This window comes from Diorhabda sublineata, chromosome X (genome assembly GCF_026230105.1).
Source record: "Diorhabda sublineata isolate icDioSubl1.1 chromosome X, icDioSubl1.1, whole genome shotgun sequence".
Classification (NCBI taxonomy): Eukaryota; Metazoa; Arthropoda; class Insecta; order Coleoptera; family Chrysomelidae; genus Diorhabda; species Diorhabda sublineata.
In genome coordinates, this window is record NC_079485.1 from 8,986,824 (window position 1) to 9,009,817 (window position 22,994).

Here is a 22,994-nt window from a genome sequence, read left to right on the forward strand (position 1 = left end):
ATACGATATTGGTTCGGTGCTGCTCTGAATGGTACAATACGTATATTTAATATCACTCTCTTTAGCAATACCTCTTTGTAAGTTTTGGACACAATATTCACCTTACATACTACTTTGTCGGGTTCGATAATTGTTTTTTGATTGCAATATCAAACTGTTTCTCTTCATAAATGCACTTACAAAATAAGGTAATATAATTTCATTATTATACTACAATGCGAAAGTATCAAATTTAATACTTTTTATGAAGTATGCCTATGAAATATTTACTTCTTAATGGACGCCTTATTACCAAAAACCTATAGGTAATCTGTGCTTATTATTCTCATTAACTTAAATAGGAAACTTTAGCTTTTTGTAGTAGTGTATAGCTAAGTTTATAGATGGCACGCACTGCGTCGAAATCTGAAAGGTTTTCATTAGGAGATGATATGAACCTGAAAATGTAAATAAAGTTTTTAGTTCATGTAAACAAAATACATGGTATTTAAACAAGCTAGGAAATACTTATTTTTAGCAGAATTTTGTACCAGACGCGATCATGAACTGATCAAGTAAATATTGTGTATTTCATATAGAAATAAATCTGGTAAAGTAAGTGAATTGAAAACAAATTCCAATTTTAGGTTATTGCTTTAGTTATGTATTGGAAGATAACTGGGAAAGAAAGGCTTTTTAGGTATTAGTATCGCTTTGCACTGTAACATTCTCCCGCAATCTGCAATGCCTACTTTTATGTATTTTAAAATACTACAAAACATTCAAGAGGAATGAAGCTTAAAATACTAATGGTATGATTCAGTCTTCATAGTATAGATTTGGAATTAGTGTGCATTAGGGTACTTTATACAGGGTGCCTCAAACATCAGTTATGGCATAAGATAGTACAACTTACATTAAAAATTACATGTAGAAAATTATTATTTATAATAATTTCAATATCAAAATGTAAATTTGAAAAATTTTTCCAATATTGTTAAGCCATGTTATGGCTTTTACATTGGTTGAAGTTTAAAATACAATATTAATGACATCAACTAAATCTATGAATTATTTGCTTATTCATCTACTGTTTTAGTCAAATTTTAATATATTTTTTGAGTATCATCAATCTTCCAAGAAGTTTGATTTATTGTTATTAACTATTGTAAATGTATGAAACTTTTACAATATAAAATAAAAACCAAAAGGTACTGAATGTAGTTAATAGTTTAAATACAATCCTTAATCTACTTACATTCATATTTAGTTAAGGTTTAAAAAACAGTTACATATAATTTTAGATTCTAAGTTGAAGGAATTTTTCAGTTCCCTTGTATGAATTATCACATTTAAATTACCTGTGTTGAAAATTCCATTAACAATAAAACTGACATGTTGGTATTTGTTCAATTCCGCCTTACTAATAGCTATTTTGTCAGTTAACTTTTTTACTACATATTTTAATCTCCCTTCATTTCATATTGGAACTTTTCAGTTTTTCAAAATATCCATTTCATTTAAATGAAGATTGTGCTGCCAAATGCATGGATAGTTATGGGGTATCAATACCGTATTTTTGTACATATGCATTGTTTAGTTTTCGGTTTTAATTAATATTGATTAGTTATATTAATAAAAGGGATGTAGCAGGGTTGATAGGATTCAGGTAATATGTTTGCACTGATACAGTTACTCATAGTAATTTTTGAGTTACAATTATCAGCCCAATTTATTATCTTCTATGAAGAAATTTTTTTCTCTTCTAGATTAGTATTGTGGATTTCTGAGGATATTTGTATTTTCAGTTTATTTATTTGTTTTTACTGAATATATTACATGAACACAATCAATTATACTGTCTTACGGGCGTTTTAATAATTGAGATATTTTTCAGAAACTGGTAGTAAATCATTTACCCTCAGTTTCTGAAGACAATAACTTGATTATTGTGTGTCATATAATAGAATTGTGGTTGAGTGGTGTTGTAGCAGTAGTGTATATTCAGAATAAATGTCATTTAGTTTGGTTAAATTTCTTGGAAAATATTTATTAAAGCATTGAATCGTAATTAAAACTATGCAACAATTATCTTCATTGTGATGTAAGTTCCTGTGGTTTATAGATTTCTGTGGGATAATATCCATTTGAAAAAAAAATGAATTGTTTTTGTTAATGGATATTTATGAAGTATATAGCTTTTTAATTAAATTTTTTATGCTGTGGCTTTTATAATTGAACATTATCACAAAAATGTATGGATATGTGTATGACTGAATGCAATTATTTAAGCAAAAATTTTAAAACCTTGTTGACTCATTGATGTAAGTAAACATGTATGTAGAATTAGTTTTGAAAAACAGTTTGACCAGCTTGTTCATCAACTAGCTGTTATTATTTCGGCATCGATGTTATATTATTGATTACATAATTTACAAAGTGTATCTTGAAACCTGGTATTATTCAAAAACTTCAAACTATTTTCATGTGAAATCTGTTGACCAATTAAAAAGACTTGCATCTCCATATACAACATCCTTTATTCTGATGGAATAAAGTATGTATTTAGAAAAATATTACTGGCAGTAAATCTATAATGTAGTATATAGTTAATGGGAGTTATATATACATCATATATGTGATACATTTTACAAATAGTTGAAAAAACTGCTTTTTAGCAATATGCAGTAACAAAAGAGAAAAAGGTAAAAGTGTTCTTCTGAAAAATTTATTAGTAAACCTAAGTAATAAAACCGTCTATAATCTAATTAAAGAAGGTAGTCAATGAATAAATACAAAGAACATGTATATGTTTAAAGTCTTGCCCTATAGTTTTTGAATCTTATAACTAATTCAGATGTGTGAGGCCCCTTTTTTATCGATATTATTGTTTGCTTAATTATTTTTAACATTTTTTATAATTATAAAGTATCTACTGATTTTTATAATACTGGATTACTTTTAAGCATGTATACCAAGCATTCTGTGATGTGGACATGTAATTTGATTATTTTAATATTTAATATTCAATTGGTACTATCACGCAATGACCCAAAAAATGATCCTAGGAATAATGGAGATTTAGCATTATGGATAGACGAAAAACAAGTCAAAATGTTCAGTGGTAAGTCAGTTTTATTTTATGGACGTGATTTGATACTGTTGTATAAATAACCATTGCTAATTTTTCATCAATTTTGTAAAGAATCTCTTTTTTGTTGCCTATAAACTAAATGGTGAAAAAATACATTTTGATTAATTATTGTTCTTAAAAAGTAGAGAATACCAGAATTTTCTTTTAAACATTAATACTGATGTTTCTCATCGGACACACAAAAATGTTGATTGTTCCACTTCGGATTAGACAGTCTGTTCAATATCATCTATTGGTATATGTTTCTCTAGGTACTTTCCATTTAAATTTTTTCTCATTATTAATAGCTTAAACAACTGCACCTGATATTAATATTATAATGTTTATCAAGGTTTTGATGTGTACTAAACTTTTCTTCACCCGGATATATAAATATTGCTCATAACACCTGCGGTGAAAGAATTAAATTAGCTCAGTGTCATTATTTAAAATGTTTACTGTTATTATATAATTTGGAATTTATTCCTAGCAGCCTTTGTATTTTCTTCTGACCTAGGTAGAATTTATGTTTGTGTACATATAAAGTAAGTTTGTGTTTGGCGTTTTCAAGCAGGTTACTAAAATTCTCAGTAAAATCACAGATTATTATGATTTAAATGGATTGCATTTTCTGTATTGCGGAAATTTAATACAAGTTTATTTGTAGGGATGTCAATGGAAATATATGCTATAGTAAATGGAAATGTACTACCATATATTTTGGACCCAAATTTTGAAAAATATCTTCCAGTTATTCCATCTGAAGTTAGTTATGTGAATTTTACTTGGAAAGCTGGGAATAAAAAATACTACTACCATTTTGATAGACTTCAGTCTTATGACCAAAGTATTCTGGAAGCGCCTGTTATTTCAATTAAAACTAAAGGTAGAGTTCCAAGGCGTCCCAAAGAATTTAGCATTTTATTACCATGTTTGGGTAACAGTTCTGGTATTGCTAAGTTTGGAATTGGACTACTTATTGAAAGCAGGAAAGGAAAACCTTTAAATGGAACACCGTTAAGATTAAAACTCAAAAAGGAGTGCGCTCAACGAAGTAAGTGTTTAAACGTAAGTTTTTTAAGATAGTACAAATGAAAATATTTATTTGAAACTAGCTTGATATAAGCAAAAACAAAACAAATATAAGGAAGGCCATATTATACGAATTAGTTAAAAATGTAGTAGAGCAGAAAAATATCAAATATTCTCATTCTTAAATTTAAGCTCAAGGAACTCATTTTATTTTAAGAGCATTTTAATGTTCTATTGTCATGTCATTTGCATATTCTAGATCCCGATCCCGAATGTGATAAAAAATGTGCCAACCAAGGTAGATGTAACCATGAAAAAATTTGTCAGTGTCCTGAAGGTTACATGGGCCCTTATTGCCGAACTGCATTATGTTATCCACAGTGTATGAATGGAGGAAATTGTACTTCCCCCGGGATTTGTAGCTGTCCTCCAGGATTTCAAGGAAGGCATTGCGAAGGAGGTAATATCAAGATATCTAAAAAGTCATAATACAAGTATCAGTTTGTGTTAATACTTGTAAAATAATAATTTTGTCCAAATTATTCGATTACAGATTTCTGTTAGTATTTGTAGACTTCTATTTACTGGCCAAGAAATATTTTAGTTACTGAGTAGATATAAATGTAGATAGTCCCTGGACCATTAATGAAGCCGACTCCATGATTATGACAATTTTAAACCCTACTTGGAGTCAAATTGAGAAACAATATTAAAAGTATATATGAAATAACAAGGAACCAAATGAGGAAAAATAATGACCAAGTGCTGAGTCCGGCGTTATTCAAAATGTTAATGGATGATGTATTGAAAAAAGTGAAAACAAAAGTGGAACAGATACAAGTAGGATACAGAAACATGGAAATAGTTAGAATATCTGAATGTGTTTTTGTCAACGATTTAGTATTGTTCGCTAAAAATGAAGAAGAACTGAAACATAATGTAACATGGAAACAAGCATTAAAATTGAGAAATATGAATATCAGTTTAGACCAGTAGTGGTAATAGACCTTAAAATTGAAATAGATGGAATACATCTGAGACAAGTGAAGAGTTTCAAATATTTAGGCGTGGACATACAGAGTGATGGAAATCAAGAAGCAGAGGTGAGAGAGTTTTGTGTTTCTGGAACTGAACAAGACCGCTAGATAAATTTCTTCAAATACACTTTAACTTTACTAGGAAATAATATATATGTAAACTCTCCTAAAATACGCCTAATATCAAATTAAGACAGTTAGACTTCGAGATGTCGTTGGCCAATGGCTCCAGCTAGTGAGGATAAGAACAAAAGCCCTTATTAATTCTTGTGTCTACACAGATCTATTTATCAAAATGTCAGTATTAGTGCTCTCACATTTTGAATAGCTTCTTAACCATTTTGTGTATCTTCTATCTTAGTCCCTGGGCCATCAATGAAGTCGACTTCACACTTTTAAAACCTATTTAATGGACTTCCTTTTGACCAGTCTACCATGAATATTCATACCACGCATTACAAAAGCGGCGCATTTTTTTTGGAAACTACCTAAACATGTCATTTTTCAGAATTCAGGGTTTGTCATAATAACACATTTTTTTTCAATTTTAATCAGATTATGTAGCATAACCACTATACGGACGATATTGTCCAACCAAAAAAGGGACGCATTCGTCCAGTTCAACACTCAAAACATGTCAATTTTGAGCATTATGAGTTCATTATTATAACACTTACCATTTTTTTTGTATTTAAAAATTGTGTGTTGCGACCATGACCACAAGTTATAATCACGAACCCATAATGCTCAAAATTGACATGTTTTGAGTGTTAAACTGGACGAATGCGTCCCTTTTTTGGTTGGACAATATCGTCCGTATAGTGGTTATGCTACATAATCTGATTAATATTCGAATATTCGTGGTAGACTGGTCAAAAGGAAGGCACTTAAATATATTTTAAAAGTGTTATAATCATGAAGTCGACTTCATTTATGACCCAGGGACTGAAATAGAGGATACACAAAATGGTTGATATCAGGATTTGATATTAGGCGTGTTCGAGCAGATTTTAAAATATTATTTCCTAGAAAACTTGAAGTGTCATTAAAGAAAATATCTTGTTGTTCCAGAAGCACAAAACTCTCTCACCTCTGCGTCTTGATTTCCATCACTCTATGCCCATGCCTAAATATTTGAAACTCTTCACTTGTCTTAGTTGTATTCCATCTATTTCAAATTTAAGGTTTTCTACTTGTTTCTCTATTACCATTATTTTTGTCTTCTCTATATTGATATTCACGTTTCTCAATGTTAATGCTTGTTTCCATGTTATTGCATTATGTTTCAGTTCTTTTTCATTTTTAGCAAACAATACTAAATCATTGACAAAAACACATTCATATATTCCAACTATTTCCATGTTTCTGTATCCTACTTGCATCTGTTACACTTTTGTTTTCACTTCTTTCAATACATCATCCATTAACATTATGAATAACGCCGGACTCAGCACTTGGTCATTATTTTTCCTCACTTGGTTCCTTGTTATTTCATATATAATTCTGATATTGTTTCTCAATTTGCCTCCAACTCCTCTTTATTGTAAGCTATTCCATATTTGTTTCCTTCAAACAATATTAAATGTTTTTGTGTGCCTATAAAAGACGTATACATTTTGATTTATTTTAATTTTTTTTTCTATTATCTGTCTCAATGTAAATACATGATCTTGTGTAATTCCTTTCCTAAAGCCACATAGCGATTCCTCTAATTGGTTGTGTATGATTTTCCTTAGTCTGTTCTTTAAGATAGTCTCGTGGACTTTCAGTACCGTGCTTAACAATGTTATGCACCTATAATTGTTAGTCCGTTTTGTGTCCGTTTTTAACAAGTAGGAACAAATGTACCAATTCAAAAAATTCGCGTGCTTATAAAAGAAAGTTTAATCCTATATATTATGCATTAAAGCGGCCACACAAACGGTGGCATTTAACATTTTGACATTTTGGAGAACTCACTGTGCAACTAATCATCTGGTAACAAATTCGATCTTTTTAACCATCATTATTTTAAATCAATAAAATTAGTGGCTTAGAAAAAAATAGACTTCTGATACTAGAAAAATTTGTTTTCAGGCATATGCGGTGAAAAATGTCTTAATGGTGGAAAATGTATTCAAAAAGATACTTGTGAATGCTCTAAGGGATACTATGGTCCTCACTGTGAATACTGTAAGTAACTTCTCTGGATTCTTATGGATACGTCAAAGGATGCATATTATAAATAATAATTGAAATATATGTTGTAAACAATGTGAATTTATAATTCTTATACAGTATTTTGACGAAATAGCACAAAAAAATGAGACAAAACTACCAATCCTATTAGAAACTTCTCTCCTATATTTTAGATCTATTCCATTTATTTTCATCAAAACTATCCTACATTAATTAAATATATATTTTATAGCTCGCTGCATTATTCCTTGTTTGAATGGGGGAAAATGTAAAGCTGTAAATAAATGTCGCTGTCCAAGAGGATTCCGAGGTGATCATTGTGAAATTGGAAGGGCTAAACCAGCTAGAAGTAATTGTCAATTAGCCTGCAAGCATGGTACATGTGTAGAAGATGCTTGTGTCTGTGATCCTGGATGGTATGGCAGACTCTGTCACCACAGTAAGTTTTCTATTAATTTTTTCTCCACCTAAAAAGGCGAAATAATTGATCTCTGTAACAATCCAAAAAGTAATCAAGGATAATTAAAAAACAATAATTTGGCTGCATTTCTTCACAGACTTTGAATTCTTGAACAAAATTTAATGATGCGTCTATTTTATACTATAATCTGCCGATGTGGTATTAAACTAAAACATGTGTTTTGTTGAAAATATTTCTTGATTTCTTAATTTCTGAAATTATTTTCTACATCATTATCTAAATAAACTACTCGTTAATACTTTAATATTCTATTTTTAAAAATAAAAATTATGAAATCAGGTTTGTGAACAATGTGTTGATATAGATACAATTTCAGTTCATGTGGACCCTAGATTAAAGACTTACTAGATACTTAATGGGAAAGTTGGTGAACAGATTACCTAGTGAAAAAAGTAATCTTTAGTTGTGTTCAGAATTGTGATGCATTCAAGTTCAGTGGCGGCTCATGGTAAAATTTTTTTGGTATTCTGCAATGTTTCCAAAAAACTTACCTTGTCAAATTTCCTTTGATTTTATCCACTTCCGTGCTGAATTATCGGATTGTTAGAACAGTTGCCACACAAGAAAAATATGAATCACCAAGCGCTATTTTGCATCATACCGAGGACTCTAGTATACTTTACTACTTTAGTTTTATTTTCTTTATAGAAAATTCTCGATATTTCAATTTTTAAAAATGTCTAGGAAAACTTGAATATTTTTAATACTTCCAGTAACTTAACCATGCTAAGAGATTGTTCACTAAACGAAACTATGCTTCAGGACTCAATTAGAGTTGGCTATCTAATCCATACGTAGAAGTCCATGCTATGCTTATCGTTTTCATCATGTCCGCGGAGAACTAATTTAAATGCACCTCAAAATTTAATATGATTGATTTTTGACAATATATTCTACGAAACATTTTATTATGTTTCTGAAAATTTAACCAATGAGCAGAATATAATTAAGCCATAATAGTGGTTGATTTGATTCCGTGCAATTGTAAAGATGGCTTTTGAAGTTTTCTAGCTTTTTTTATCATCAAACTTGAATGCTCTAGATCATTGACCCCTACTTCCATCCAAACTTTATTGCCACCAAAAAGTAAGCAGGTGTGTGTGTAAAAGAAAATGGCTTGGGAGCAAGTCCATCAGCCAATCCATGATTCCATCTAAATATTAATTTTAATATCCTTGATGAAATTTACCAATAGACCTAAAATATGACGGTTACAAAGTGTGTGCGGTTTAAAGGTAGAGAGTAATTTTGTTTAATAAGTGATTGTAATAAATTGTTTGTTTTCCATCCAAAGAAAATTTGATTGAGATTAGCATAAGAATTGTCATCGCAGGTATAGGTTGATGATTGTATAAAGCCAAGCTTGGCAAGATGGGCAATATTTCCCATGACTAATTTTTATTTTCAATATACATGCGGGATAAAATTCGGAGTTGTGTGATTAAAAATATAATTTACAGGTGAGGGTGGGTAAGTAAGGAAAACAATATAAGTATTTTTTTGGTTGCAAACGAAAATCCAATCATCGCGTTCCTCGTGTGTAAGCACTGGAGGGGTTTGAGAGAAGAAGTAGAGAAGATTATTAGCCCCCCAAACCCAGATAATATCGTTCAGGTGATGCTGCATAAGGTAGAATGTTTGCAACTACCTGCACAGGAAGAATTCTTAGGAAAAAGATTGTAGACGGCTGTCTGGTATTATTATTATTATATAGAAAACGAACAAACGGAACAACATACATTGACAGATTCCCCAATCAGATGTAATATCACCATAGTTCCTGGTTGGATTGAGATAACGGAAGATAGCGGTTTAGTGGGTTGGCTACGGGGGTCCCACATATTCAGATGGACTTCACTTACATTATTTGTCTGGTTTTAATTATATTATTAATATATTTGATTCAAAATTTATTAAAGTGTAATTTAAAAAAATAGTTACTTAAAATCTTGCCTATTAAAAATAGCTAAACAGATAGAATAAAAAGATAAAAAGTTATGTTATGTTATGTATTTATGGCAATAGAGAGACTAGTAGGACAGAGACTGAGGCTGACTAAAATACTATATACAAAATTTTGATTTTTTTTTTGTTTCAGTGATCATGTGAACGAGATGTTATCCAAACTAGACACATATTATCTTATCTACAACTCTCTTACTAAACTTCAGATATTCTTAAATGTTTATATGTGACTCATTATGACAATACAACATATTGAATATAAATAGCTTGTTAATAAATTTCTAATTGCATTACGATTTATTATATGTTTTATATATAAAGTTTATTGCAAGCTCTAAATCCAAAGCAAGCCAAAATATTTTTGTAAAGTTTTTTAAAAATATTTATATTGATTTTTGTGTGATATGACAATTGTACGGAATCTTAAATAATTTTGAAAATAAATGTTTCAATAACAATCCTGGTTTTATTTATGACTTTACCAATCTATCGTAATAACTTTTGAGTGATATTGATTTAATCAGAAACTGCTAAAAATATTGTTATATCGAATTTAGCATTGGAGGCGAATCTGCTCATCCAAAGGCTTCTTTCAGACCTAATGATTACTGTTGCGGTCTTTCCTCCAAAATTATCCACAAGACGTAAAAAATATAAGCAAAGGTGAGTGGGAAGCTCCTTCAAGCTGCCGAATTTGTGTTCAACTTGAAAATAATAATTGAGTTGGAATTTCTGGAACCGTTGGCGATATTCATACTGACCACTCTGTTTACACAATCACTACATCAACACTCACAATTATACTGTCCGACGCGCGTTTCGTTGACCAAGTTATCGTCTTCAGAGACTCAAGATAAACTAAAACCTAATAACTTAACTCACCTGTTTTATACTGAATTTTTTTATTCAGTATTCCTTGACTATTAAATTATAGAGTGGGCTGTAAGGAATTGGCCCTTTGTCTCCTTGTAAGCTTTTATTACATTTAGCAATTTCAATGGTTTCAAATACATCCAACAATGTTACATTATAAATATTTATGTCTGATACTCGATTTTTCGATCCGTCCATATTTCAAATGAGCTATGTGCTCTTTAAACCGGACAGTGACGGATCTCTTATCCTGTCCAATATACTTCCCGTCACAATCACCACAGCTAAGTTCATATATACCACTCTTTTCCAAATTTGGTATTTAATCCTTAAGATTACCCAACAATTGTTTAAATGTATTGTTGGATTTATAAACCAATGTAAAACCCAATCTATTAAATATTCCTCCCAATCCCTTTGTATAAACAGGATTGAAAGGTATCAGAGCTCAGGGTTTTGAATTTTTAAGTTAGGATTAAATAGCCAATTTGGAAAAGAGTGATATATATGAAATTATCTGTGATGATTGTGACCGTAAGTATATTGGGCAGACCAAGAGATCCATTATTGTCCGGTTTAAAGAGCACATAAGTGATTTAAAATAAGGACGAACCGAAAAATCGAGTATTGCCGATTACGCTGCCAGTCATAATTATAACATAAATATTAAAAATGTAAGATTGTTGGATGCATTTGAAACCATTGAAATTGCTAAATGTAAGAAAAGCTGAAATAGGGATAAATTTCTTATAGACGATAACTTGGTTATCGAAAAGCGCGGCAGACAGTGTAATTGTGAGTGTTGATGTAGTGGTAGTGTAAACAGTGTGTTCAGTAAGAAGACCAATTGGTTTGGACAATATCAGACTAAATTCATGTATTGTTTTCCAATAAACATTTGTGTTTTAAATAGATTCAACTGCTTAAGTTTGGTTTACTGAAAAATTGGTAGGATGACCAGTTATAGCAAGGAATGCTTATCTTTTGGTCTAGGGAAGGAATTCTTCCTGGAATTGCTGATTACCTATTTTAATTTTACGCTTCGCACTATGTAAGTATTGTAACGTGGCTAAATAGGTTGTACAACTGGGTATGTTTATCTCCTTTCCCCTGCAAGCTGGCCTTGCGTAGTTATCGAATAATCTAGAGTAATATAGAAACTTTAAACTGTGTTTGAATAATCTACGAAAATATTCGATATATAATTGTATTGGCTATAGAAGCTACGCACGACATGAGGGAGTTGTTGGTAGAATTTGGAAAAACGGATTTACCTTTAGCAGGACACCAGTATACTAACACTCTGCAGAATCATTTGAAATGAATCTTACGAATTCTTGAATAAAAATATTAATGTAAAAAACTAAGTACACAGAGAAAACAGTGAAATTCATTTAAGAATACTCAAAAACGATTTTTCAGATATGTTAAAGTAGAACCAAGTGTAAATAGATAAATCATCTCATTCTTTTCTAACCAAAATATTGGGTATAAGAATCAATACCAATGATTTTAATTACTACTTCAGGTTTTAGAACTAGTTCTATTTAAAAGCCCTACAAAGCTTAGATCTTCACGTTTCTCCCAAATTTCATAAAACACGGTTGTTTTTAATTGTGTTTGTAAACATTTTGTTAGAAAGATTATCTCGGAGGAGTATTAGATTGATTACTGTTGATTAGATAACCTTTTCATCGTTTTTCAAGTTATTAGAAATCATTCGCATTTCGTTATTCATAATTGAAATTAACCTAAAGATATTTAGAATGAATCGAAATTGATAGTATAGAAAGAGTATACGAATAAATTTTTTTATTTATTTAACAAAAATATCTGGTAGCTAGTTTAATACTTTCCGCTCTAGAGGAAGCATCGGCGACATTTGGGACTGCTCCTTTCTGGCAAATCCGGTCCTGGCAAATTCAAGTTTAGGTAATAATATAAAATGTTTCACTGATAACATTCACTCGGCCTTGGCTACCGACAACATCAAATATTAATTTAGAACAGAAAGATATTTTTCTCGGTAAACTGATAAAGCACAGAACATTTTTTTTGAAAACTTATTACATAAGGTACCATAGGCATATAAACCCAATCGATAGCGAGTCGTAAAAAAGATAAAGAAAAAATGTTTAAAAGTAAATGATCATTTTTGTTATGTAGTCAACTTATAACTATTTTTTTTTCGACAATTCCAAGTATCCATTCTTGATTGTTTTTCGTACTTTATTCTACCAGAAATTCTCTACTTTTCATAATTTCCTAATAATACAAGAATGTATTGATATCTAGTTAGCCTAGACCAGTTCCATGCATAAACAAAATATTGCGTTACCATAGCAACGAACAATAACTTAGTGTCAGTGTAAAGTTTGACGTCAAAAAAGTATATCAGAATTACGCAATAAATTAAAAGAAAAAAGAGTATCGAGCTATCATCAAGTACCTGTATTTAAAATAGTTAAGAGGTAAGCAGATTTACGAAGATATGCTTAATACCCTTGGTGATCAATGTTCTTCGTATACGACCGTGAAAAATTGGACTGCAAGCTTCAAAAGAGGTAAATTTTCCATTGGAGATGATGACGGATCGGGAAGGCCAGTTTCTGTGTCAGTCCCCGAAAATATCTATGCAGTTCATGACATGATTTTATCAGACCGTCGAATTGAGCTAAAACGCATATCTGAAGCACTGAATATTTCATACGAACGCGTTCATCATATAGTTCACGTCAATTTGGACATGATAAAAATTGCTGCAAAATGGATCCCCAAGTGTTTGAATGTTGACCAAAAGTGTGCAAGGTTAGAAGCATCGCGTTCGACCTGTACTCGATTTGAAAACGATGTAGATTTCTTAAGCCGAATTTCAGGGCCGGATTAATCTAGGGGCTTGGGGGGGGGCGGGCTATAGCCCCGGGCCCCAGGTCCAAGAGGGACCCATCATTTGGAAATCATTCTGTATTTTTTGATGTGTTGATACCACAAATCTAACGTATTGATATTATTTTGTGAATTTTTCCGGGTTTTCGAATTCCTTAAAGGGGCCCCGTCATTATTTTAGCCTCGGGCCTTATAAATCTTAATCCGGCCCTGCCGAATTGTTACTATGGATGAGACTTGGGTACATTTCTACGATCCAGAAACAAAGCAACAATCGATGGAATTGCGACACTCTAGTTCTCTAAAACCTAAGAAGTTTCGTGTCCAAAAATCTGCTGGAAAAGTTCTTGCTTCAGTTTTTTGGGATTGCCATGGAGTAATCATGATAATTTTGTGGATAAGGATGGAACAATAACTGCAGATTACTATTCGACATTATTACGGGGAATAGTTGGAGAGAAAAGACACGAAAAGCTATCCAAAAGTATTTTGTTTTTGCAGGACAACACCCCTGCACACAAATCACATGTGCCCATGCAAAAAATTCGTGATTTGGGGTTTGCATTACTAGAACACCCCTCTTATTCTCCAGATTTGGTTCCGTCTGACTATCATCTCTTTCCTCAACTGAAAAAAAGTTTAAAAGGTCGTAAATTTTCTTCCAAAGAGGAGGTAATAAAAGCTATGGAGGTCTGGTTTGAAGAGCAAGAAGAAACATTTTTTTGAAAGGTCTAGAGACGTTGCAGGTTCGCTGTAATAAATGTATCCAATTAAAAGGAGAATATGTTGAGTAATAAAATATTTTGACATTGAAATTTTGTTTGGTTCTATAGTAGGCTAAGAATTTTTCAATATATCCTCGTACATCTGATACTGCCGTGCAAAATTTAATTGTTCCGTAATCTGAAGTTATTTTCTTATTTTTAATTTTTGTTTTCTTTTCGGCATTAACATTTTTTAGTAACAGATTACTTGAATCAACCAAAAGTTGAATCAGTTGCAACTTGTTTATGTTATGTCTTTGGAAGTTTATTTCAATGAGCATAAATCCTTTTATAGAGCAGAGTGTAGAGACTGTTTCATCCTTTTAACCTCGAAAAATATTCAATGCCTATATATATATATATATATATATATATATATATATATATATATATATTTTCAATTGAAAATATATTTAAGGCGAATTACGATTCCATTGTAGAGTCGCAAAATGTTTCATCATTACACAAGTCACTCGTCAATTTTAAAATTGAAGTTCGCATATTTGTGAAAGGCATTGACATTTATAATTAACGATTGAATTTATTCTAATTAGCATACTATTACAATCATATTGGCGTGGGAAGAAAAATTATCACAACCAAAAAGTTAGTAGCCCTATGTAAGTGATTGTATTAAACGAAACCAATGTTGATACCTGAATAGGTTCAACGAAATAATATTTGTATAAATGATTTCATGAGAAAACGATGTTTACGCTTTTTCCTATCTCAAATTTTACTACAACTGTTTCTGTTGAATGAAAATATTCAAAATAGACGTATCTTTTTATATGCGTAGATATATATCGTAGTTAATTTTATTTATTTAATGAAACATACTCGTACGTTTTCAAACATTTTGGTACATAAGAATTTTAAAATTATTTGAAAGAAATATCTAATTAGTAATTGGGGTTATAGGGGTAATTTCATATAAGTAGCTAAATTTTCTTCAATTCACTAATAATGACTCAAATAATATTCATTTTGAAGAATGACTAATACCAATGTGAATCATTTAAACACTAATTAATTAACCATATCATTATTTGATTACCTTTAAAATATATATTTTTAAAATAAGACATGACCAAACACGTGTACAAATAAAGGAATATCAAGTGAATGCAACCCAGTAAACTAGAGCAAAAACGATATCTTGATAAAACACCTTTGAATTGCCGCGCTGTATGTATTAATAATAGGCGAAGGACATTTTGCCGCCCAGCGCTTGCGCGCAATGGGTTGTATTCTTTTACCGATGAAGGTGGGCCTTTACTAATATAACGAGTAGATGATTGTCTGCAGTGAATTTACTCGTAGGTGAACGCAAAAATTGGTTATGTCTTAAAACACGTGCAATATAACCCTTTAATTAGAAAATGGTGTCGAGATTATATACTGTTTCATATATATGTGCAATTTTGATGTGGGTTTGTGTCAGTGCTTCTAGTGGAAATTCGGAATTTAACTTCGAACAGGGTATGTTTCTGCCGTTCTTACAGGGCATTTCTTTGAATTCTCTCATGATGAATTAATTTTTGTTATTGTATTTAATTTCTAAGTATAATCTTACATCTTTTTGTCAATTCTATGAATTCATCATAATTTCGTATATTTGTTTACTTTCCATATAACATAGGTACCATATACCCACAACTTCAACGTCAAATCAGGTGATATTATACGGAATAGTCACACCACGCTGCTTACACACTATAATTATTTTATTTTTCATTTTGTGTATCATAATTACATTTTTTTTACAGTAATACAAACAAGTTTCAATTAAATAGCAATCGGCGCAACGATGTATTAAATTTGTGATATACTTTTTCTAAGTTATTACCAATTAAATTACACTAATTAGAAATATTTATGAATTGAGACCGGTTATTCGCATTTTATTTCAAAGAAAGTTATAGCAGTAATACAGTTAATAATTTTATAATACTCAAATTTTTGTTATTGTCTTTATTCAAATAAAGTTTCATTCGAATTCGAAACTTCAACTACTCCTGAAACTGTTATTTATTTGTTATTTATCAATTAATGTGCTAAAAAAGTAATGGTTTATAAAATACAACCGAGAAAACCGAATATTTTAATGTATTGAATATTACTTTATTATTTCTCAGAGAATAATTTTATCCAAATTATTTTGTTTGATGATGGTCGGATAAATTGTAAAGTATGAACTAGAAATGATGAATTTATATCTTGCGAAACTAATACATGTGATGACACAAAAATTTGACTCTTACAAATGTATTGTGACATCGTTAGACGCTGATCAAAATTTATATTTTAGTTAAGTAGATTACCGTATAAATGAAGGTTTTTTCTCTATTGTTCATAAAAATACTTATACAAGAAGATTTGCAATATTTTGTATATATATTGACGATATTGCTGGTATTGACTATATAATATTAAATTAAAAGTAGCAATAGTTCAAATGAAGAATCTTACAACTTTTTATATTAATTTACAGAATTAGAAATTTAGTACAATTTCTGTTGTTATATGTGGGGAAGTATTACAATTATATCATTAACTGAGGTTTTCACTATAAATTGATAATCCATTTGTTACGAATGTAGATAAATGAAAATGTTTTATACCAAAATTATTCGAAATTAATTGAATTGATTATAAACAAAATTAAAATTTATAGGTGTAAAAAGTTGAATCCAACTTGCGTTTTTCAAAAGAGATGTTTATATTTTTTGGGTAGTTCTAAAAAAAAATTGAAAAGTTATTGATTTCTACTTGACACTTCAATAAATATCATTAAACAGTAACCAACAAATAAGTACGTGTCGTGGTACTAAATAAGTATTGTCATTAAATAATGCTGGTAATGGCGTAATGGCCACCGTTACAGTTTACATACTTCATATCTTTTCCCAAGTTAGTTAAACTAGTTAGGATAACGTTGTTCATACTTCAATACTGCTATTTCCACAAACACGAGTCCAATGGTGTTAAATCTGGAATATTTGATGAAATGGGTGAATCACAATAAATGCAAAGATCAAATTAGCCACTTAATATGTTCTTGAATTAACAAAACACTTTGCGGGGGCATTCCATCCTATTTTCGAATTATTTGGTCTAATTCTTCCAGTTATGTATAAGTATTATTGTAATAATTAAGTTTATTTTCTAATTTGCAAGTCATATGCTATCGAAAATTTGTTTCTTATTAGTAAGAATACATTATATACACACTTCTAACAAATTGTACACATAACATTTTAAAATTTGTGAGTCCCTTTTAGATCTTATACACTAATGAAGAAAATATATATACTTTATGAGTATGTTAAAAATATCCTCTTCAACGACACATTAGCCACAAGTGAAGTTTTTCCATGATACAGTTACAATTTAATCACTGGATTTATCAGAATCTTCAAAACTATCAAATCTACTCAAGAATCTCGTTCCAAAATCAGCGTATTATTCTGAAAATCTAAACGATCCGCCGAAAAATATCTTCGGCTTTCCCATGTTTTTAGTTAAAAAATTACGTACATCATACCTCTCAAATTTTTTACTTCTCATAAAACTAATAATCAAATAATAAAGTAAAGGGAACATTTTCAATAAAAAAATGAGGAATTCAAAAAATACTCATGACAGCCTTGGGTTTAAAGCCGGTTTTACCATACCATATCATTAACTAATTATTTATATACCTAAGAAAGTAAAAGTTACTATAAAAGTTTAGTTTTTGCTCCATTATATTTTATTATGTCTGGTTATACAGGGTTTACCATATATTCGGGGAACGGTAGATTGTTGAGAAATAATATTTACATGAGTACATTAATACGCCCAGGGTTTTGTTAATTTTTACAATACAATTTTCTCGAATCATCTGCACATAGAAATAATAACAAAAAGTATTGTCTTGAAATGGTTACACTGAATTTTAACGATTTTTGCATGCGCACATAAAACTCAGCTCATCCATTTATGCAATTGCAAACTTTCGTTCTGTCTTTATTGCATGCAAGTCGTAATTCTAGTAAAAGCCGCTTGACGCTTGATGCAATACAACGTGGTAATAAAATGCAAGACGAAATATTTATTGATCAAAAGCATGCGCAGATGTAGTTCATCTGATTGTTTCATGCAAGATCTTGACATTATCGGTTTTATGCCGTTTTTATTGCATAGCAGTTGTAATCTAGTTACTTTTGACTTAACAGATTAGCTGACTTTCGTAAAACGTAGTTTTGTTATTTTCATTGTCAAACTATGTACAAAATATTAGATAAAATTTGAGGTTAGAAATTTATTTACTTTTACTGTTTACATAGATTTGCGTGCAATTTTTGCACGTTGTATTGCATTATGTCAAGAGGCCTTAAGAAATCTAGTTACTTGCAGCGATTTTAAAAAACTAATTTGTCTTATTTTATGCCTCATGCTACAAGGGACAATCAAAATCAAAAAAAATATAAATAATAGAGGAAAATGAGGAAATTAGTATTGGAAGCAAGCTCCAATTAAAGTAGAAGTAGACCGAAGGAGAAGATCGTCGGAATCTGGCTTTGTTTGGGATAGGCATCAAGGGATGTATTTTTTTTGGGATGTTCGCTAAAACAAAGCGTAGTTGAATGAGATAGAGTAGTAAGAAGAGAGATTACAGATGGGATTACAGCATTATCGTCTCTGTCAAATCTTACCTTAATTCAACCATATTTTCTCTACGATTCAAGTGCTCGGTCCCTCCTTTCCTACTTTCATGGTTAAAATTAATGTTCATCACCTATAATTACGTTTCTTTATGTTAATTTCGTTGATGTATTTTGATGTTTCATTTACGTCTGATTATGTTTGCGGTTGTGTACAAGGTTACATCATTTTTATCAGCATTATGTTTAGTACACCTTCAATCTTTGTTTTTTTTTTTAACTTTTTAACCATTTAAATAGCCTTAGGATACATTGGATGCATATTTTAATCGGTTTCAAATGAACGATATAGTTTCTCACTTTTAGGCCTCCATTTCCTTCAATTTATAATAGTTTTTCTGTTTTTTTTTAAATTTTTTCCATTATTTTCTTCTTTTTATGATATTTGTCTAATGCTCGCGTACCAAGTTTTATTTTTTCGCATTTAATTCTTCCATTTTTCTTTATATCGAACCTATCAGTCTCTGGTATTTTGGTATTTTTTCTGTCCTCCTCATCTTTCATACGCGTTGCCTTTATCTCCTAGATATTGGAATTTTTCTGGAAATACGAGATTCGTCGTGAAAAACGATTTTAGACAAAAGAAGAGGAATTCGGAATTCCCGAAAGATTATTTCTAGATGGTTTGAAAAAGTTAGAAACTCGCTACACACAATGCGCGAGTTAAATAAAAATTCCGTTAAGCTACCCTCATATTTTTTTATCCATTCATTCACATCATTATCTTCTAATTTTAATAGTTAAATATTGATCATATCTAATTAGTGATGTACTATCATCCTCTTCATTGTAATATCTCTCCTTTTCCTTTGTATAAAGCGTATCCCTCATTCATCGGGCTGTTGGAATAAATTGTTTTTTCTATCTGTTCTTTCTTTAGTCAAGGTGGCGTTAAATTTTTTGTGTCATGATTTCTGTAATTTATAATAGAAGTACATTTGAGGAATGAGTTGGATGTCAGCTAGCACCGTCTTACTTTCAACCTAACAAAACTGGCCAAAAAATTTTCAGATGGTGAAAACTGAAAAATATGATTGTTTTTTAATGAACTTTTCCACCTCATGACAATTTATTTAATATAATAACGAATTACAATAAAAATAATCAAATATAAATCGGTTATATATTACACAGTTATAATATGTACGAGGGTTATTTTCTTGTAGTAAGTAAAAACCAATATGGAATGGACCAGGAGACAATTTAGTTATGAACGTAAATTGAACTACAAACTAAAACATGAAAAAAAAATACTTTTCAATCTGGCAGGAATATTTCGAGAAAATATGTTCTTATTAGTAAACAGTGGAGATGATGAGTCCACGTGAACTGACGGTGTGTTAGATGTATACCGACTTTTATAAGGGAAGTAAACTTTATTTTTTATTTCTTAATTTGGTATTTATGAAATATTAATTGTTCCTCACATAACTGTCTTCTGTAATTGATATTGAAAGAACTGTACCTTCTCGGTGCGAGGTTTCAAAAAAACCGTTGCTTCCAGCAAATACTGTACGTGACATAGTGGGCTTTGTAGTAACGGTTTTGAAAAAAAAAAATAAAAAGTTTGGGAAAAAACTGGAGGAAATGATGAGTTTTTGTATAAAATCTTGATTTTAAAATTGGAATTATTCTTTTTTTATTGATAATGTTTACACCAATCGACTCAACACATCGAGGTTTATAACAATCGACTTTTAACTCGATTTATTAAGTTTTGGAAATAAACTCCACAATTTATAACTTTCAAGATAACAAATATTTTTAAGATATACGATGTTGATGTTATTTATTCGTTTCATAAACTAGTAGTAGGTATTTTTATTGCATCACCTTAATATGAAACACTGATAGTAGATGTTTATGCTATTGTATATCACTCATTCCTGTCTTCTTGGTATTGAATAAACATCAAAATACTTATAATTCATAGAAGTTTGCTATGATGAAATATTTTATTATGAACTTTATTGGGAAATAACTTTCAATTATACGTGATCGACAGGTAAATGTACTCGAAGAGAATTCATTATTCAACATTTTGAAAAAAAACTTTGGACAAATGAATTTTTATTATTGTAGTAAAAAGCACAAATACAAATTGATTTTGCAAATATTTGAAGTCAGAGTTGTTGGATTAGTAGCAATGTATCAATAATGTTACCTATTACCTGATAATTGAAGGAATCATTTGTTAAAAAGACCAGATTTTTGTAGAAACAACTTTTTCCTTTACCATATCACACCAAGCTTCACGATTTCACCACCTCAGCTGTGGAATTTCCATCGACAAGTTATACCATCTGAAAGTACAGAAATGGTTGAAAAAAGGTCAGTCGGAGTCATTAATTTTACACCTTTAAAAAATTTTTAATTAAGGGTCAAAGTTTTTGCTAGATCACTTCGAAATTTTATCACCTCATTCACAATTAATTTGCCATATAAATACATTTTCGTCAATTTTATGTAGTATTAGAAAAAAATAATAAAAAGTTTGCATTTGTCTCCATAAATTTATAAAAATTGTAGGTGATGATCTGGGCGGTTTGGCACTGTTGAACTAAAATTGCTCAACGCTCAAGCCAATTGATGAAAATACTACATAGGATGAAATACTAATACAACTTTTACAAAAAAAGCTAGGTTTTACTTTGAAAATCCTAGTAATTTATTTATTTATTAAAATGCAAACTGTAAAATAACTCTGAAGAAACTGAATGTTCTGGAAAATGAAAATTCATTAAGACCCGTTTTAATGTTTATTATTATATTGGATATATCTGTCCATTTGACTCAATCGCTCAAATTCTATCAACCACAAGTATCGATGATCCATCTTATTGTGCTTTCGCAAGAGGTCATATGGGCAAATGCCGCTAAAGTTATTATTAATTTTATCAAGACGATTAATATTTATTCGATATATAAAGAACGAGCGAGATCAAACATTGCCAGTTTCTCAGAAAAAATACAGGAGTCAGCAGATGAAAAATATTCATGATTTCCTGGCATAATAGATCAGCAGTTCAGTTTGGCCAAGTGTTTCAACAATAAACAAGAAAGAAAAACTGAAATCAGTTGATAAAGCTACTCAAGATTTTATACGTAGGACAATTTATAGTTTATATAAGGAGAACAGGGTTGCGTCATTAGAAGTAATACAGCAAAAGGTAGCAAATTATCAAGAATACAATTTTACCATCGTATTGATAACAATAGATCGGTCAAGACAGCGAACGATAAATCCCCATTGGGCCACAGTGGAGCCTAATACGAAGAAGAAGAAGAGACAGTTTTACCGGTTTAGAAACATTGAAGAAGAACTATAACCCAGAAAAAACCTTATCAAATAAAAAGTTATTATTTATTAATCAATCGTCTAATCCCATTTTTGGCTCTAAAATCCAGGAATTTGAATTCTGGTAGTGGCTTCGTCACCATGTCTGCAATTTGCTCACCTGTTGAAATATATTTAAGAATTATAGTCTTTTTCTCACATTGTTCCTGAAAGAAATAGGCTCTTTAGTTTAAAGTTTTATACCTGATGCTAAAATCTTTAATCACATTGCCTCGTGTTCCAGCATATTTTACATTTATCATACAACTTAAATACATAAGCCGTTGTACTTTTTCTCTTGGAATCTAAGTCAGGATTTTCATTATTGTTTCCTCCCCAATCAGACTCAACACATCCTGTAAATATCATATGTTCTCTTCACATATTTTAATTTTAAGTCTTTAGTACCTCGTAAGTACCTAAGTACTCGATCTTGGTTATTTTTATTCATATATCTACTTAAAATACTTAATATGTCTTGTACAAAGCATTAAATACATTAGACACCCGATAAGTTTTATTTTCACCAAAGATTCTAATTCAACTTTCATTGCTTGCCGCCATAAGCATCATTCCTGATATGAATTAGGAATGGAACATACAATGGGTTGTGCACATAA

General features: G+C 30.4%; 2 protein-coding genes across 7 annotated transcripts in view; both read left to right on the forward strand.

The window, feature by feature from the left end:
* The first annotated feature begins 430 nt into the window (after positions 1–430).
* LOC130450627 (protein shifted) lies at positions 431–10,263 on the forward strand. Of its 5 annotated transcripts, none has more exons than XM_056789123.1 (7): positions 431–554; positions 627–791; positions 2,946–3,103; positions 3,780–4,166; positions 4,404–4,604; positions 7,258–7,353; positions 7,592–10,263. In XM_056789123.1, exons 3-7 carry the CDS (start codon positions 2,947–2,949, stop codon positions 7,828–7,830), a joined length of 1,080 nt encoding a protein of 359 aa, XP_056645101.1. In that variant the 5' UTR covers positions 431–554; positions 627–791; position 2,946; the 3' UTR covers positions 7,831–10,263. The 5 variants fall into 5 exon arrangements, with proteins under 5 accessions (XP_056645101.1, XP_056645102.1, XP_056645100.1 ...); XM_056789122.1 differs by lacking the exon at positions 627–791 and having other exon boundaries at positions 479–554; positions 7,592–7,798; positions 9,939–10,263; XM_056789124.1 differs by lacking the exon at positions 627–791 and having other exon boundaries at positions 439–594.
* A 5,312-nt stretch (positions 10,264–15,575) lies between these two features.
* The window catches only part of LOC130450626 (very low-density lipoprotein receptor-like), a 71,150-nt gene continuing 63,731 nt past the window's right edge, over positions 15,576–22,994 (forward strand). Inside the window, exon 1 of one of the 2 annotated variants that reach the window (XM_056789117.1) lies at positions 15,576–15,810. In XM_056789117.1, the coding sequence (XP_056645095.1) occupies positions 15,711–15,810 (100 nt within the window). In that variant the 5' untranslated portion in view covers positions 15,576–15,710. The remainder of the gene's footprint in view (positions 15,811–22,994) is intronic. The other variant, XM_056789118.1, reaches the window with a different exon arrangement.